General features: G+C 27.3%; 1 protein-coding gene and 1 long non-coding RNA gene across 3 annotated transcripts; one reads left to right on the forward strand and one right to left on the reverse strand.

Moving 5' to 3' along the window:
- Positions 1 to 62: 62 nt before the first annotated feature.
- LOC107066824 (uncharacterized) lies at positions 63 to 2,484 on the forward strand. The gene is made up of 2 exons (XR_016179036.1): positions 63 to 203; positions 2,232 to 2,484. It is a non-coding gene; the product is annotated as an uncharacterized LOC107066824 (long non-coding RNA).
- Gpo1 (glycerophosphate oxidase 1) lies at positions 1,357 to 13,230 on the reverse strand. Of its 2 annotated transcripts, none has more exons than XM_015321792.2 (12): positions 12,850 to 13,230; positions 7,319 to 7,487; positions 5,426 to 5,576; positions 4,878 to 5,100; positions 4,608 to 4,771; positions 4,422 to 4,534; positions 4,138 to 4,331; positions 3,670 to 4,058; positions 3,356 to 3,606; positions 2,927 to 3,274; positions 2,729 to 2,827; positions 1,357 to 1,797 (listed from the first exon to the last, which is right to left on the reverse strand). In XM_015321792.2, the coding sequence occupies exons 2-12, from the start codon at positions 7,403 to 7,405 to the stop codon at positions 1,663 to 1,665; spliced, it is 2,154 nt and encodes a 717-aa protein (XP_015177278.1). In that variant the 5' UTR covers positions 7,406 to 7,487; positions 12,850 to 13,230; the 3' UTR covers positions 1,357 to 1,662. The 2 variants fall into 2 exon arrangements, with proteins under 2 accessions (XP_015177278.1, XP_015177277.1); XM_015321791.2 differs by lacking the exon at positions 2,729 to 2,827 and adding an exon at positions 2,576 to 2,677 and having other exon boundaries at positions 12,850 to 13,210.
- Between the last annotated feature and the right edge of the window lie 4 nt (positions 13,231 to 13,234).

Consider the following 13,234-nt stretch of genomic DNA (forward strand, 5'->3'; position numbering starts at 1 on the left):
AAGGTACGAAAGAATTTCTTTTTCTAGTCTTGGAAATTCTGTTCTAGTCCTTGGACACAGTTTAACGCGTTTTCTATTACAATTGAATACCTTTTGTAGTCCTTCTTCATCTTTTGTTGTACAGTGAGTTTCTCTTGTGCCATCGAATATTGTACTATCATCTGCTATTGGACTAACAACACACTACACGTTTGTGCCGATAGGTGAATTTATATATATATATTTTTTTTATTTTTATTTTATTTTTAGTATATTAGTTAACCTAAATTTTTCTCCCTCTGTCTATCTAAATATATTTAAAATTAGAAAAATCAATAAATTGATCCTTTATAATCATACTCTTTCTCTTTGTCTGCCTTTCTCTCTCTCTCTCTCTCTCTCTCTCTTTTCCTCTATACTAATATATATATATATATATATATCCACAGAGAGAGAAGAGAAATATACATCAAGAAAGAAACTTATTTTTATGTGCTTTTCATAATAAAAAAATATAATATATATAATATCATTTGTATATGTATATTATTTTTATTATAGTCATGATCAGTTAACATTTTTTTTGTTAAAACATAAGTACATGATAAATATCTATATATCTACATCATAAATAGATATAAATAAATAAATAAATAAATAATGCAGAGTATTTTTTATCTTTATTCTTTTTTTTAACAGTGAAAATAATCATTAATCTTATTTCACGATATAGTTTTAAATAATAATAATAATAATGTAATCATTTTGATTGAAAGAAATGATTTATGTGAAAGTGCTATTTGTTTATACTGTTTATTAATTTAATGGTACGATTAGTAGGATGAAATAAATTAATAAATACTTTTCATGAATCTCATTTCTACTTCTCGTGTGTACCATCATAATATAACAATAAAATTTTCTTAATAAATACATCGTACGTTTCAAATTTTTTTGTCTAACAATTTACAAATAAAAGCAATCTCATCATTTGAATTCTAATACGTAATATATAATAATTCTGCTAAAATACACTCGAGGAAATCGTTGATTATTCTATGCGATATATTTTTATGTAATGTTTCTTCTGTGTGTTTTTTTTTTTTATTATTTATTTTTATGATAATATGTATGATTTAATGATACGTATTTTTAATGTATTTATGCCTTTACAAGACTTATAATAGCTTCATAACAAGTACATGATGAATTTCTTAAAAGATACTTTGATCATTAATGTGTATTTGATATTATAATTATCTGCAGTATAATTATTCAATAATAATATTATAAAATCTTTCAGAGCTCTATATATTAACCATACTGCATTTTGCATATTCTTACAACTTTTTTTTTTGTATATACATTAAAGATGTTTTTTTTTTCATTTCACATTTTACTTTTCACATATTCCATATTATATTTTACATATTTACAGCAATATATATATATTCTTGCTGTTAAAAGTGCAATATAACAAATCTTCAAATCTCTGAACTAGAGAATCGTTCAAACTGCAGATAATAAAAAAGACGTTCAGAGTATTTGTAAATAGTTTTTCTTAAGTGTGCAGCCTCGAGTTTTTGTAACATACTATAATAAATAGTTTATTGCAATTTTTATTTAGTATGCTATATACGGAAATAGAGGAAATATAATAATTTCTGTTAGACAGAAATTTCTTCACAGTCCTCCACCGGATCTTTCAACGCTAATTTGTTTCTTCAGCATTTCTTTTTCGTGTTGTTCTTGTTCCATCTCAGCCATTCGTGCAAAACGAGAATATGCCACATGTCCAGATTTTATGGCTGACATCATCTGTATTTAAAAAAAAAAAACAACAAAAATCATAAGTCAAATTTTTATATCAAAAACTTTTTACACACAAAATTCATTGTACGTTTACACAATATTAATTAGTTATTTTGTAGAATTAATTTATGAATTTTGTTATCACGTAGTTCATTTACAATAATAATCCAAATAAATCATTGAAAATAAATACATAAATGAACAAATTCGATAACAAAAGAGAACGAAACAATATAAAAAATAATGAAATTGAAATAATACTTTTCGATTTCATTGACACGTGTAATAACAAATACTTAAATATAATCATCATGCATAAAACAATTGCAAAATAAATATATCAAAAAAAAAAAAGAAGAAGAAAAAATAGCACAAACAAGTGTCTGTTATAATTGTGAAATATCAATTTGCAATAATAATTAGCAAAGAATTGTTACCAGGCTGCAAATGGCACGTCATCACAGCATAAGTGCAACAGGTTTGAAAGATGAGTATTTTTTAGTAATATGCTATCGTTTATGTAAAAAAAAACGGATCAGTGGATGAGATAGAAAACAAGCATATTATTAAGATATCATTTGGAATCAATAAATATTTGTACAGCAATTATCAATTGGCAAATATTCCATTACAGTGGATGTTGTAAATTAAAAAAAAAAAAAAAAAAAGAAAAACAATAAAAATAAATAATAATTTGATATCTTGCAAAGTAACGATAACAAACAATATATTTAGAGAGCAGCAAAACTAATTTGACAATCTGTGCATATTAATATTCACAGACCTGAAGGTACTCATCCAATTCAACTTGACCGTTCATATTAGTGTCGATTTCGCGGAGTATTTCATGAAGTTCTTCACCTGGTACATCCTTGTCACCAAATAGCTGTGAATAGTAAACAAAATATCTAAATTATAAATGTAATTAATAGTTTACCTGTAAATAATCTTGTAACTCCATTTGTCCATTATAGCTGAGATCAATTTCATTGAGTAATGTGTGTATCTCATCTTCATTTAACTTAATACCAAGTACCTAGATATTAACAATCGCATAAAGTATAAAATGAAGAAACTCAAATAATACTAAAAAGAAAGATAGAAAAGAGAAGACAAATTATTTTTGAAAGCAAACCTTGAGTCCTCTCCTGATGTCATTAATCGACACGTATCCTTTGTTGTCCTTATCGATAATACCAAAACGTTTGATATATAATTGGATTTCGTCTTTTGTAAGATTAATGGGTATTTTGTCCCTGGATGCACGATTCACCATTTGTCCCATCTCATTCGAAAGAAATTCGCTAGCCTCACGTTGTTGTTTCTTTTTCTCTTCGGCTGACCAATGAAGTTCTTCAGCCATGATATCTATAATTCCTGGAAGAGCTTCCTGGGCAGCTTGTACATTAAGAAAGGCAAGTCTGAGTCGTCGTGCGATCATATCGATTGCAGTACGAGCATATTCACGTACTCCATAACGAACCTAAAATATAAACCATACACATATTATAATGTCTAACGATATTAATAATATTTGTAAATAATAAGAAAAATTCATTTTTACCTCGGCATCAATATATGGAAACTCTGGATGAAGTTTTTTACCAATGATAGGCCAACGTTTGCCAGTAAGTGATGCCATTTTTGCAACTGCAAATGCACGATCTCCATAACTTTTGGAAAGATGTTCTGCGGTTTCACATTCCAAACCAAAATCTTGTACTAATCTAATATACATCGTAGGAGTCCAACCATGTGCTCCTTCTAAGAGAAATCCATCAGTCTGGCATTCTCTTTCAGGAGTTAAATCGCAGGCTATACATTAAAAGTATTATTAGATTAATATGTACAATGCGCATTATTCATTATTAAAAATACCTTTGATAGCTGCATCAATTGTTTCTTGAGCCATAGCACGATATGTTGTCCATTTTCCGCCAGCAATTGTAATAAGTTTCGTAGGACTGACGTGTACTATGTGATTTCTAGCTAACGATTGTGTATTTGGTTTGTTTGGATCAGATACCAATGGCCTGATACCACTCCAAGCTGATAATACATCACCACGACGTACTTCAACGTCAGGATTGAGGTAGTTCTTAACTTCTTGTAAGATAAACATAATTTCGTCTTCAGTCGGACGTGGATTGTGCGTTACTTCACAGGGTAGGTCAGTTGTACCCGCAATTGTTTGCTTTTGCCATGGCAAAAAGAAGATAACACGACCGTCGCTAGTCGCAGGATCTAGGAGACCCATCTGGTCGGGACTAAAGGATTTCTTAAGAACTTGTTTTTTTTTTCTTCTTGATTTATAGAATAGAAATTGACTATTTTACAATAACATACCTGTAATAACCTGGAAGAACAATGTGAACTCCAGACGAAGGAGCACAAATCTCTTTCACATTTTGGTCATCCATCTTTCTAATATGATCCGTGAAAGGTCCTGTTGCGTTTATTATAGCTCTTGCTTTCACATCCCATTCTTCTCCTGTAAGTTCGTCCTTCAAACGAGCTCCTGTAAGTACCCTGTTACCATCCTGTACAAAAAACAAACAAAGAATATAACAATTAAACGAATAAACTTAGATTTCATTGTTCTCAATGTCTTTCAAAACTTTTTTACTTACTCTATCGAGACCTTTTAATAGATTAACAACTTTAACATGATTTACAACAGTTGCTCCATGTCTGGAGGCTGTCAAAGCAATCGCTAAGTTCATCCTAGCGTCGTCTTGTTGACCTAAGATTTAATATAATATTAAATAATGAATAATGAAGATATTAAAAGTTAGTTTTAAATATGAAAATCTTACCGTCGTAATAAACGATAGCTCCAGTCAATTTATCACCCTTCAACATAGGGAAAAGTTCGAGAGCGTTCGATTTGCTAAGATAATACGACGACTTAACAGTTTTACTGCCTGCTACTATGTCGTACATTTTTATACCAAACCAATAATAGGGAATTTGCCACCATCTATCGAGAAAACACAAGGGAATCAAAATGAACAAAGGAAGCTTTTGTTAAACGTTTTATAAATATAATTAATAAGATGATCGTGTTACAATGATAAAATACGTACGTATAAACTGGTAACATGATAGGTAAAGGATGAGCAAGATGAGGTGCACTATGTAACATTGATGCACGCTCATGTAAAGCTTCTTTAACCATTTTATATTGTTCTATGTCTATTTGCATTATAGCTTTTTGCAAATAACGTACACCTCCATGAATCAATTTCGTACTCCTGGAGGAAGTGCCGGAGGCAAAGTCGTCCGCTTCTACCAATGCCGTTTTTAAACCTTGATGAAACATAAAAAGAAAATATCAGTATCAAATATTAATAACAATTTTTTTTTATATAATATAATTATAATAATATTTACTATTATTATAATTATTAATTATAATTATATATATATATATAATAAATATTATTAATTATAATTATATATATATAATAAATATTATTATATCAAATTTGATGAAATATTTATATTCAATAATTCTTCATAGATATACAATATTAATATTAATATTACTTATGATTACAATATTTATTTTATATAATATTTATTTTTCTTATCTCAGATAAAGTATTTATAATCAATATAGATATAAAGTTACCTCTTGTGCAAGCGTCAAGAGCACATCCTGCACCAGTTGCACCACCTCCAATGATAAGAACATCATAATCTTGAGATTTCAATGTCGCTACTTGATTTTCTCTAGTTGGCAGTGGTCTCTTAACTGGTTTTGGCTTTTCAGCATGTACCACCTTGTGTATAAACATTATAAAAATGATAAATTAATAAAATATGAATATATTATATATTGAACTTATTTTTTAATAAACTTTCTAAATAAACATATAAATTACTTGTACATTTGAACATTTAATGCGACACATACTTTAGATTTTTGATATAAATCAAGGTATCATTAAATATCGATCTATATTAATGTTTTATCCCTTTTCTAATTTCTGGTAAAATAAAAAAAAAAAGGTAATAAAAATAAAAAGATCAGCCACATGGGAGAGCTCGAACGTCTTCACACTTTGTTAATTTCTAATCGATAAAAAGCTTTGATCACGTTCCTTCCACATCCCTTCGCAGTTATAATATATTTTATTAATATATATACTTATAAATATTTTTTATAATATTTACAGAAAGAAAAAAAAAGGAATAATCAATCGTATGAATTAGATAACGAATAGTTAAATATCTCGTCGTATCCTAAATTTATGCGTTGACTATTATCGTGGTTAGCGAACATACGTGCCAGCTATGTATATGAATAGCCTTGAAACAAAGAAGTAATAACGATAAAATGACCTAACATTTTCACTCAAGATCTTACAATAGAAAACAAATTTATGTTTCATTGATAAATTCATTATAAATCTTATTTTATGTTCTTTACATAATTACATTATAGAATTTTAAATATTATTTGAATATTATTTATGTTCTTTCTATAATTATATTATGGAATTAAATATTATTTTATATATATTATTAACTTATATTATTATATTAAATTAATATTATATTAAATTAATATAATAATAAATACTATTAAATATAATATTATTATATTAATTAATTAAACGAGTATTATTATTATAAATATAAATAAATTAATAATTTATTATATTATTATTAATATAATAATATAATTATAATATATAATATAATATATTTATATTAATATAAATAAGTATTAATTATCTATTAGTAAAAATTAGTATTTTAATAAGTTTAAAAATTCTCCTACATTAATTAAAACTTTTATAATCAAAAATGAATTTTCTAAAACGCCTATTTTTCACAATGATAAATTATTTTTTTTGCTTATAATGCATATTTTAGAAAAAAAGAATAAATATTACGACGTATACATGTATGTATATTTAGATTTGCCTGTCTGCTGCTGTTGTTTTGTGTATGTACAAGTTTTATTAAAAATCTAAATAAAAATAATAATTTTTATATGATCTTTAAATGAATCAATCAATTTGAAATGATTCGACGATGATTATTAACAAGTAAAATGTTCTTATATAATGAGCTGATAAATAAATGAACAAGTCTCATATTTGAAAATATTCAACCAGGGTGTTCTCAGCTCTTCAGATCATCTTACTTTGGGATTCTTCTATTTGAGATAAATGTTTTTGTTTCGTTCGTGTGTTAGAAATAGTCGTTTAGCACCGGACCTTACGATTTACCCTGGCCTGGCACATGTTCTTTTAGAACTCGTGAAATTTTTGGTTTATATCCACGTGATCATTGACTGACTGACTGACTGTCGGACTATCGTTATCTAAAAGTCGCATTACAAAATATAAATATTATTTTAAATCCTTGAATTACTACTTACAATCGAGACAAGTTTTTATATCAATACTTTACTTATCTTTATCTTTATATTTTTTTTCTCTCTCTCTCTCTCTCTCTCTATTTTTATGCAAAACATTTTTCAAAGTAATTGTCTTTTATTTCAAATACTCACCGTTGAATCGGATAAGAATAAATAGGATGTTAATGCGCCAGTTCCTACTGCGCTAGCACCTGCTACCAGTAACTTCAACGAAGCCATTTTGTATTTATTTATTTATTTATTTATTTATTTTCTCTTCTATTTCTTTCCCTCGATGGTAAATAAATCCTTCAAGAATAATCTGAAATCAAAATTATTATTAAGTAATGTTAATTTAATTTACATTATAATTATATCTGAGACTGTATTGTTCAATTAGATTAACCCATTAACTGCCAAATTATTTTTGGTTACAGAAATAATTTAACTTAAATAAGAATTGTGACTGGTTGCACGAAAAAATACCAATAAGAGACTATTACTTATATCTTATATTATTTCCCATACATACAAAATAGCTATTATTATGCCATTTTTCCATAACAGTCCACATAAAACCGAGTGGTGTACGTAAAATTGCAAAATTCCCAAATGGGGATCGTGGCAGCTAATAGGTTAATGTTTAAAGACCAAAGATTTAATAGTTTAATTAGGTTTATTAAGATGATGGGATATTATTCTTATTCAGTTATTTTCTTTTTGTTTAAAAGTAAAATTGATAATCATATTTTTTTGCACTATTCTTTTGTTATTGTTCTTCTACGATTTTACGATCTAACAAGTGTTCAGTATCTCATGTTAAATATATCCAAAATTATTCAAGTAATCCTTTCTATTTTATCCCATATAACCACATAAATTAACAATTATGATAAGAAATGTGTTGAATATATAAAACATTTTGAAATTATAATACGATAAAATATTCTACGACTTAAGACATTATTATAAAGTGTTTCGAAAGAACAAAATCATCATAGTTCATTAAAATTCATATATGTGCCCATAATTATGAAAGTGGTCTGTGGGTCTAAGTCATGTACATATCTCTTGTTTCGAGATATTTCAAGATTTTTATTTGAACACACTATATGAATTCTATGTAACATCTAACGATTCATTTTTGACAATATCGTTTTCAAATTACATTGCATTTATTTAGTTTCAAATAATGTAATGCGTAATAACTAATAAACTCATTTTTTGTTTTAATTCTGACTTATTGTTAGATAACTTTCATAATTATGAGCACATATGTTTCTTTTCTTTTTTTTTTTTTTTTAAGTCATAGTAAATAGATTCATCTTTTTTCTGTGAGGAATAAGATTGAAAAAGATAATCCCCATAGACAGTAGAGGGGGAGGAGGGGGAAGGGGGCAGGCATTTCAATTTACATATTAGGCTCGTTATTATAAATAATATTCTGAATATATATATTCATAATTATATAATTAATGTAAAAAAATTCGAATTGATACATTTATTAATTATGATACTAGGGTTCATGTTACGAACACGTGATAATATATTTGTTAGATGTAAATTTCCATTGAGAGAGAGAGAGAGAGAGAGAGAGAGAAAGAGAGAGAGAGAGACTCAAGTGAAGATTAAAACATGAGAGTATATACATCAATGATTATTATACATAAAATTGCGCATTAATTGTTTTACAATGTCAATGAAAAGAAGAAGAAAAAACTGATGAATGAAATAAAGTATAAATTAAAAAAAAAAAAAAAAAAAAAAAAAAAAAAAAAAAAGAAGTATGTTAAAAATGACACATGTTCAATATGTGTGAAGTTTATGATTAACTAATCTTCACTATAGATAGCTGTTGACGATCTTCAGTAAAGATTATATCATTAGTAAAAAAAAAAATTACGTAACGAAATTGTTTCTTCTGTGAGCATGAGACAAGAAACATTACGCATTTTATCGATGACTATTGACGCATACAGAAAATATGTATCCACTAATTTCCTTAGTGAGAAATCTCAGCTTACAATTAGATAAGAATCGATAAAAAAAAACTTATCATCGTTGAATGATAAGATGAAATGAAACGAAAAGATAGAAGAAAAAAATGTAAGAAGAGAGAGAGAGAGAGAGAGAGAGAGAGAGAGAATGAATTAAAAATATAAATAATAAAAAAAAAAATGGTAAATGAATTATTGTACGTGTAAATGATTATTAACTTAAAAATGCAACAACAAATATGTGCAGAAGAAATTTCTGAGTATGAATCTCAGACCACTTATAAAAAGAATCGATAAAAGACCACTCTTCTCATGTTACGAAGAGACAGCAGAGATAGAAGAAAGAAAAAAAATATATATATATTTACAGTTAACTGTGACAAATAAAAAAATTGTTCAATTGATTAAAAAAAAAAAAAAAAAAAAAAAAAAACTACAAGTACTTTTGTGAGAGGTTAGAAGTATTTTTCTTTTCTTTTTTTGAGTATTTGATAGACTAAAAAACAAAAAGAAACAAAAAACATATCTCTTTATAATCTATTTATCTAACTATTTATAATGGTTATATTAATAGTAATTAAAAATACAATTCTCCATCTATTTTTAGGTTAACCAATTAATTATCTCGAAGGATATCGAAATTGGCAATGAGCGAAAGACTAGTTGACGACGACAAGTTTAAATTCTTTTTGTTGTATCACCTTTTCTAATTTTTCATCTCACGTGACATATCAATTTCGTATAAGATATAATATATATACGTGCATAATTATATTATACATATACATATATATATATATATATATATATATATATATATATATATATATATATATTGTATTTTATCGGTTTGCACATTGTACTTAACACTAGTTACATACATATAATCATTTACGTCTCTATATATAGTTTTTATGTTACACACTTTTTTCTTTCTTTCTTTCTTTCTTTCTTTCTTTCCTTCTTTCTTTCTTTTCATTTTTATTTATTTTTTTTTCTTCATTAACTACGTGAATCGTAAGATATTAGATTATTCGTTAAGATTCTTATCTAATAAGTACTACGTGTATCAACATACGTGACACACGTGTGTGAATTAATTTTTATAATTTTTACATTTATTTCTTTTTCTTTTTTTTTAAATAATTCAAACAAATGATTGTACGACTAGAGTAGTAGTAATATAAGATGGACGTATGAAATAGATTAATTAATGAATGTTTTCTTTTATAAAAAAAATATTCTCTTAGTTCTTGTAGTATTACAATTTACAAAGAAAATTATAACATAAGAAGAATCTTGAAACAATGTAATTATTATTTTTTGTTTAAATTATTTAAAAATTTCGAATTCATTCATCATCTTCCATTGGATTGTTTGAAAAGTTCTTTTTTTTGTCGAATTCATAAATTAAATGATACTTATTTCATTGTTTTATTATTGTTAATACGAACTTTACTTTTTTTCAATCCCTTCTCTCTTTTTTTTCTTTTAATTTCAAGATATATCAAATCACTTAATTATGAAACTTTCGATTATTACGATTACTTTCAGTTTGAAATCGGACATCTTTCATGCTTATCTAAATAATTTCTTTCCTCTTGTTTATCTTTAAATCTATATCTATATGCGTGAAACTATCTTCCACGTGCAAAATTCTTGTAACGATTCCAATTAGTATATAGACGAGGAAGTGACAAATAAAAGACAATGTCCTCTGTAATATTTCAATTATATACACATGTGTATCACATAAATATATTAATTAATTATACATAATATATATTTGAAAATAATTCATAAATTATTCATTAATAGTTCACATTTTTTTTATATGAACTTGTTCAAAGATAATCAAATTGATATGTAGCAGGTAAGAAGATCAGACTCCTATAAAAACCTTTTATTTGATTTCGAAAATAAGATGTTGGGGGCGGGGAGGGGGAGGGGGACAACGGATATGATACATTATTATGCTAACATACAATCAAAATTTGGCACAAGTTTTATACTCGAAGTATTGTAATGCCAAACGAATGTATCACGAGAATCGCGTTGAGTATAAACTAGTTGCTACCAGTACCTGTTGCATTATAGAAACTCTTATTCGTTTTCGTGGCAGACATATGTATATACATATATTTATGAGTATATGTGTATATATATGTATGTGTGTCGTGTGAGTTACGTCATACATTATCTTAGCTTTTCTTAATATTCAGTGAAAGCTAAGATAAAATGCGTAAACTTGCTGACTTGATCTCAAATACATGGTAATAGAATAATAATTAATCAAATGAATTAATAATTTAGTCTGGATTTTCTTTTCAAAAAGAAACAAAAGAATTACGAAGAGAAATATATCGATATTTTAAATTACGCGGGAATTCTTAGAATTTAAACTACCCTAGTAGCACAAAATATTGAAAAATATTGAATACATGTGTATTTAATAATAAAAAAAGATTTAATGTTTTTTTAATATTAAATACACATATATTCAATATTTTTCAATATTTTGTGCTACTAAGATATAATAATTTGATCAAAGACGTAACACACTAACGCCCGCCATCTTAAATGATATATACATATATTTTACAAGAATGCAAATAAAAGGTGTATTTGTTTAAAAGAAAATGTTCAAAGAAAATGAACAAATTTTCATTAATTAAAAGACGTAAGATTTTCTTCGATAAATGATGAAAAATATTAAATAGGGTACCAAGTATCCTTGAATATGATTATGACTAGAATGGTCTCTAGAAAACAAGACCTTGATAATGCCCCCTCGAGCACGTGTAATTACGTAAGCCCTATCTCTCGATGTTGAGACGAACGAAAACTACGCATACCAACGATAGGCGTAAATGACATTGAAAAATTATAATTCGTCGTTCTTTAACAGAAAGATTGCACCTGAGGACAAGTACCAGGATACAATAATACATGAAATATTTGAACGTACATTTTAAAACTCCCTACTTGAATTATTCTATCTACCACCCTACACAATCTCAAGAGGTCATATTTTACCCTTTAGTGATGAGGACTTGCGCGGACAATACACTCTAAAAATTTACAATATATATGTATATATGTATATATGTATATATATATGTATATATATATATATATATATATATATATATATGCATTTGTGAGAAGAGAGGCCGATGTCGCAAGGACGTATTCGAAATAGCTGCCACTTTCGTGCCAAATGTTTTCGAATGTCAAGACAGGCCGTAGGTAAGATAATGATTAGGTATGGTCCTACATTGAATTCATTTACGAAACGTCAGTAAGAGGCCAAGTCAAGCGTACATAATCGAATAATAAAAAAAAAGGGACACAAAACAAAATTTCGAACAATAAAAAAAAACGGTCTATAGCCTTCAGGTAAATATCTTTCTTTTTAAGAGGTTAAGCCGGGTTCGAGCGCGCATTGATTCGAACAAGAAATGAAGTAGGCGCGCCACGGGACTCTTGTCTCTTTTTTTTTTCTTCTTCTACAATAATATATCACACGTTACACCTACTACATCTGTGAATCTCTCTCTCTTTCTCTTACAAATAGATATACTAATATACTCTATCTCTCTCTCTCTCTTGTTTCTTTCTCTTTACTCGTTTAAAGAACATTTTTATGTAATAATTTGGAAGTTTGTTTGAATGACATTTACTCACCGCGAGATATGTCGTCTCAATGTTTCGTCCACGATCGTTCTCCAATAGAATAAATAAGAACTTTACAACTTTTTAACGAAGGACATATTCACCGACGATAATCGCGACAGTTCGCATCGTCCAGCGATCTGTGTGAACTGTTTCGCGACAACTACAAGAACGGTACAAACGAACCGGCCCGGGAGCCAACTGAGAACCCTACTATCTCGATTAAAGCGATATCTCACGGATGTTATCAGAATTAAATGAGACCCCCCACTATGGTTTTTTATAACCTATCAAAGTGACGCTTTGCAGATATATTAGAAAAAAAGAATGACTTATAATAGATATCAACCAATCATATATCTTTTACGGATAAAAATTCAGTTTAAATTTGTATTAC

This window comes from Polistes dominula, unplaced genomic scaffold (assembly GCF_049000335.1).
Source record: "Polistes dominula isolate Pdom_NZ unplaced genomic scaffold, Pdom_raw_medaka contig_49, whole genome shotgun sequence".
In the NCBI taxonomy this organism is placed as follows: Eukaryota; Metazoa; Arthropoda; class Insecta; order Hymenoptera; family Vespidae; genus Polistes; species Polistes dominula.

Coding starts and splice junctions, on each gene's coding strand:
- Gpo1 (XM_015321791.2), bottom strand. CDS start 7,405: ATGGCTTCGTTGAAGTTACTGGTAGCAGGTGCTAGCGCAGTAGGAACT. Junction 5,101..5,425: donor TCTTGACGCTTGCACAAGAG/GTAACTTTATAT, acceptor TGTTTCATCAAG/GTTTAAAAACGGCATTGGTA. Junction 4,059..4,137: donor GTTCTTCCAGGTTATTACAG/GTATGTTATTGT, acceptor GAAATCCTTTAG/TCCCGACCAGATGGGTCTCC.